The 5,587-nt window shown below is 52.0% G+C and overlaps 1 protein-coding gene across 2 annotated transcripts in view; it reads left to right on the top strand.

Annotated features, from left to right (window-relative positions):
* The window catches only part of EHMT2 (euchromatic histone lysine methyltransferase 2), a 21,550-nt gene that overhangs the window by 6,648 nt on the left and 9,315 nt on the right, over nt 1-5,587 (top strand). For both annotated transcript variants that reach the window (XM_023512738.1, XM_012804801.1), the window contains 11 exons: nt 2,427-2,564; nt 2,680-2,794; nt 2,952-3,053; nt 3,273-3,421; nt 3,517-3,660; nt 3,746-3,981; nt 4,060-4,242; nt 4,338-4,420; nt 4,892-4,998; nt 5,094-5,216; nt 5,313-5,414. In XM_023512738.1, coding sequence (XP_023368506.1) covers nt 2,427-2,564; nt 2,680-2,794; nt 2,952-3,053; nt 3,273-3,421; nt 3,517-3,660; nt 3,746-3,981; nt 4,060-4,242; nt 4,338-4,420; nt 4,892-4,998; nt 5,094-5,216; nt 5,313-5,414 — 1,482 coding nt within the window. The remainder of the gene's footprint in view (nt 1-2,426; nt 2,565-2,679; nt 2,795-2,951; nt 3,054-3,272; nt 3,422-3,516; nt 3,661-3,745; nt 3,982-4,059; nt 4,243-4,337; nt 4,421-4,891; nt 4,999-5,093; nt 5,217-5,312; nt 5,415-5,587) is intronic.

The following is a 5,587-nucleotide window of genomic DNA, read 5'->3' as shown; positions in this document are numbered from 1 at the left end:
TTTTTTTTGGCCGGGACTGGGTTTGAACGTGCCACCTCTGGCATATGGGGCCAGTGCCCTACTCCTTGAGCCACAGGCACCACCCAGTTTTGCTTTTTATTTAATGCTTTATCATGGAAGCTTTCAGTTGTACACATAAGAGTAAAAGAACCCATCACTCAGCTCTAACAACTGTTAATCTAGTCAGTCTTGACCCATCTGTACCCTTCACACACATACCTGCTGAATTATTCTAAAGCAATCCAAACATCATATCATTTTCCCTGGAAGTATTTCCATACATATATCTAAATATAAGGCCTCTTTTTGTTTTTTTAGCTCTACCTCATTACTTTTTTCTTTTTCTTTTTTTTTAAGACAGGGTTTCACTCTGTGGCCCTCGGTAGAATGTCATAGCATCATCATAGCTGATAGCTTACACCAACCTCAAACTCTTGGGCTCAAGTGATCCTCTTACTTCAGTTTTTCTTTGTTTAGTAGCGATGGGGTCTTGCTCTTGCTCAGGCTGGTCTCAGAACTTCTGAGTTCAAGTGATCCACTCACCTCAGCCTCTCAGGGTGATAGGATTATAGGCGTGAGCCACCGCCTGGCCATCTCATTATGGTTCTCATACCTTACAAAAAATAACTTACCAGTAATTTCCTAATACCATCAAATATCCTGTCAGTCTTCATACTTTATTATTTCATAAATGGGTTTTTGTCAAAATCCAAATGAGGGGCGGCACCTGTGGCTCAGTGAGTAGGGCACCAGCCCCATATACCAAGGGTAGCAGGTTCGAACTTGGCCCTGGCCAAACTGCAACAACCAAAAAAAAAAAAATCCAAATGAGGTACACACATTGACTTAATTGACTTTTGTCTTAGGTCTCTCTTGATATTTAGGTTTCCTTGTTCTGTAAAACAATATATTTCTTACCATTCATTTATTTGGTTTTTTTTTTTTGTTATGGCAGTTTTGAGCCAGGGCCAAGTTTTAACCTGCCACCACCGGTATATGGGGCCAGTGCCCTACTCCTTGAGCCGCAGGCACTGCCTTTACCATTTATTTGTTGAAGAAACCAGGTCATTTGTCCTACTAAATTTTTCTCATTTAGAAGTTGGTGGCTGGGCAAGTTTGAGGTTGCTATGAGCTATGATGCCAGGGCACTGAGCCAGGGATGACAAAGTGAGACTCTGTCTCAAAAAAAAAACACACTTAGAATTTGGCTTGTTGAGTGGAGATGATCACCATCTGTACTGCCCAAAAAGACTTGACAAATACGTGTGCTTCTGAGTACATAACATCAGGATACAAAGAACATCTGGTCATTCTTTTTTTACGGTTTTTGGCCAGGGCTGGGTTTGAACCCACCACCTCCAGTATATAGGGCCAGCGGCCTACTCCTTTGAGCCACGGGTGCCACCCTGGTCATTCTTTTTATTAGTGACATTAAAACTGACCAATAGAGGATTTAGGTGATATTATCCAGATGCCTTTGTTACAAAGTTCCTCATTAGCTTTTTGATTTTTTTTTTTTTTCCTGAGACAACATCTCATTCTGTCACCTGTGTGGTATCATTGTAGTTCACTACAACCTCAAATTTCTGGGCTTAAGCCATCTTCTTGCCTCATCTTCCCAAGGGTATAGGCATGTGCTATAACACCCTAGCTAATTTTTCTGTTTTTAGTAGAGATAAGTTCTTTCTCTTACTCTTGCTCAGGCTGGTCTCAAACTCTTGAGCTTAAGCATTCCACCTGCCTCAGCCTCCCGGCAGTGCTAGGACTCCGGGTGTAAGCCATGCACTTGGCCCTCATTAACTTTCCATCTAATGTTTTTAGCAGCAATTGGTAGTCTTGCCTATCTGTGAACTTCATAAAAGGGGTATTGAACTATATGTTTGTCGTGTGCAACTTTTTTTTTTTTTTTACTTAGTAGTATGTTGCCAAGACTTGTACCTTGTAACTGCAGCACCTGTTTTACTGCTGTCAAATATTAAATGTTTCCTCTCTTTATCCTGCCCTTTGCTTCTTTTCCTGCCTATACTCACTTTTTCCAGGGAGCCATGTCTTTTTTTTTTTTTTTTTTTTTTTGAGACAGAGCCTCAAGCTGTCCCCCTGGGCAGAGTGCCATGGCATTACAGCTCACAGCAACCTCCAACTCCTGGGCTCAAGCGAGTCTCTTGCCTCCGCCTCCCAAGTAGCTGGGACCACAGGCGCCCGCCACAACGCCTGGCTATTTTTTGGTTGCAGCCATCATTGTTGTTTGGCAGGTCCGGGCTGGGGATTCGAACCCGCCACCTTAGGTGTACGTGGCTGGCGCCTTAGCCGGTTGAGCTATAGGCGCCGAGCCGGGAGCCATGTCTTGGTGGTAGTAGTGGTTGGTTTTTCATTCATTTGCATTGTCTGAGTCCTGGGGTTGGATATGTCTTGCTCTCCTCTCTCAGTCTGAAGTTGAAGCTCTGGCTGAACAACTGAGTGAAGAGGAGGAGGAAGAAGACGAAGAGGAAGAAGAAGAGGAGGAGGAGGAGGAAGAGGAGGAGGAGGAAGAGGAAGATGAGGAGTCAGGGAATCAGTCAGATCGAGTAAGAATGGAAGGCTGGCATCTCCAGAAGAGTGGAGGGCTGTGGGGCTAAAAGTCTGAGTCTGGGGGGGACAGGGAGCTGGGAGTGAGGTCCCTAACTCTCTTCTCCTCTTCAGAGTGGTTCCAGTGGCCGGCGCAAGGCCAAGAAGAAATGGCGAAAGGATAGCCCGTGGGTGAAGCCTTCTCGTAAACGACGGAAACGGGAGCCTCCACGAGCCAAGGAGCCTCGAGGTGAGGTAGCTCCTCTGCTTTTGGGTCCCCTCATTCAGCCCCCTCCCAGCCCCTAGAGCATGCACATTCACACACATTCACGCATGTCCACCTGCATGTACCCACGCATCTAGGCACCTGTGAGCTCGCACTCTCACTCTCTCTGTCTCTGTGTCAGGAGTGAATGGTGTGGGCTCCTCAGGCCCCAGTGAGTACATGGAGGTCCCTCTGGGGTCCCTGGAGCTGCCCAGCGAGGGGACCCTCTCCCCCAACCACGCTGGTAATTGCCAATTGCTGGGACAGGGAGCTGCTAGGGGGCACCCTTGGGGCAGGAGGGAATGGGGAAGAGGGGAACCCCACCAGAGCTGTGGTGTCCATGGCCAGGCTTTGAGGTTCTGGACCATGGAGGGAGGGGTAGGGTGGAAGTGAGAGGACCCCCCAGGGGTCCCAGTGATTGAAGGGCAGAGACTTCTTCAGCTCCGTTTTTCCTCCATCCAAGGCGTGTCCAATGACACATCTTCACTGGAGACAGAGCGAGGGTTTGAGGAGTTGCCCCTCTGCAGCTGCCGCATGGAGGCACCCAAGATTGACCGCATCAGCGAGAGAGCAGGGCACAAGTGCATGGCCACTGAGAGTGTGGATGGAGAGGTGGGCCTGTGGGCTGGTGGGAGAGGTACGGAGAAGTGGGGAGTCCAGCCCCAGGCCCCAGCCTCACATTTCTTGCCCATCCTCACTGCCCACAGCTGTTGGGCTGTAATGCTGCAATCCTTAAGCGGGAGACCATGAGGCCATCCAGCCGGGTGGCACTGATGGTGCTCTGTGAGACCCACCGTGCTCGCATGGTCAAACACCACTGCTGCCCAGGCTGCGGCTACTTTTGTACAGCGGTGAGTCACCAGTGGGGCAGACAGGTGGTGAGCCCCGCAAGCAAGGGGCCCTACTGACCTGACCACATCCTTTCCCGGCCTCCAGGGGACCTTCCTGGAGTGCCACCCTGACTTCCGTGTGGCCCACCGCTTCCATAAGGCCTGTGTGTCCCAGCTGAATGGCATGGTCTTTTGTCCCCACTGTGGGGAGGACGCTTCTGAGGCCCAGGAGGTGACCATTCCCCGGGGTGATGGGGTAACCCCACCAGCTGGCACTGCAGCCCCTGCACCCCCACCCCTGGCCCAGGATGCCCCTGGAAGAGCAGATACTTCTCAGCCCAGGTACAGCACCCTCCTTATCTCTTGGGTTCCCTTCCCCCATCCCTGTCCCCGCCAAGACATCAGCACCTTCTCCCACAGTGCCCGAATGCGAGGGCATGGGGAGCCCCGGCGCCCACCCTGCGATCCCCTGACTGACACCATCGATAGCTCGGGACCATCCCTGACCCTGCCTAATGGGGGCTGCCTCTCAGCTGTGGGGCTGCCACTGGGGCCAGGCCGGGAGGCCCTGGAAAAGGCCTTGGTTATCCAGGAGTCAGAGAGGTGAGCAAGGGGCTGTTCTCAGGCACAGCAGAGCAGTATTTAGGCTCATAGTGGAATCTGAGGGGTCCACCTTCTCTTCCCCGCTCCCATGGCAGGCGGAAGAAGCTCCGGTTCCACCCTCGGCAGTTGTACCTGTCCGTGAAGCAGGGGGAGCTACAGAAGGTGATCCTGATGCTACGTGAGTGTGCCGCTTTTAGCAGACTTTGGCTGAGCACCGATTGTATCTCTGGGCTTGGGGCTGGTCATAAAAGATACAGTCCTTCCCCTGAAGGACTTAGTGTGATGGAAGAGAGATACATGTATCCCATGACCATGGGGACAGTGGTGACTCATGGGTACTGAATCTTGTTCTGAGGCTTACACATACTAACTCACTTAGATCTTCCCTGTGCAGAGGCACAGAGGTTGAGTACCCGTTCCATTATACAGTGGAACTGAGGAGCAGTGCTGGGTTTGAACCCAGGCAGAGTTGGTGCTCTAGACTAGTCCTCTGATGAGTGCTGTGGCGGAGGGTAGCACAGAGGATGCCCAGGAGGGGCTCCTAACCTGGTTGAGACCCTGAGAAGCCCTCCTGAAGGAAGTGCCACCCACCGCCTAGTGCGCTTACCACTTTTCCCTCCCTTTCCTGGTGTCCGGACTCTACCCACAGTGGACAACCTGGACCCCAACTTCCAAAGTGACCAGCAGAGCAAACGCACACCCCTGCACGCAGCCGCCCAGAAGGGCTCCGTGGAGATCTGCCATGTGCTGCTACAGGTCAGCCCAGGCCCAGCCCCCTGCCTTGACCAGGCCCCCAGACCCCCTTCCCTGCCCAGGGCCTCCCTGGTGCCAGCCCTCATGTCCCCTCACAGGCTGGAGCCAACATCAATGCGGTGGACAAACAGCAGCGGACACCACTGATGGAGGCCGTGGTGAACAACCACCTGGAGGTGGCACGCTACATGGTACAGCGTGGTGGCTGTGTCTACAGCAAGGTGGGACAGCCAGGCATGCACCAGGAGTAACCCCAGGAGTAAGGTAACAGCTTTGGGGTGCCAGCCAGAGGACTTATCTGCCCATGTCTCCCTCAGGAGGAAGATGGCTCCACCTGTCTCCACCATGCAGCCAAAATCGGGAACTTAGAGATGGTTAGCCTGCTGCTCAGCACAGGACAAGTAGATGTCAATGCCCAGGTCAGTGGCCCACCCACCTTCTCTGAGTCCCTGGTATCTTGAGTTCCATGGCTCAGCTTCAGGCTTTGCACCCCTTTCTTCTTCATCTGACCTCTGACTCTTTTACCCTTGTGTCTGTCTTTTTTTTTTTTTTTTTTTTGAGACAGAGCCTCAAGCTGTCCCCCTTGGGAGAG

Source organism: Otolemur garnettii, unplaced genomic scaffold (assembly GCF_000181295.1).
Source record: "Otolemur garnettii isolate 467f Iridium unplaced genomic scaffold, OtoGar3 scaffold00031, whole genome shotgun sequence".
NCBI classification, from domain to species: domain Eukaryota; kingdom Metazoa; phylum Chordata; class Mammalia; order Primates; family Galagidae; genus Otolemur; species Otolemur garnettii.
Note: the sequence above shows the minus strand (reverse complement) of the source record. Positions and strands in the feature narration are given on the sequence as shown.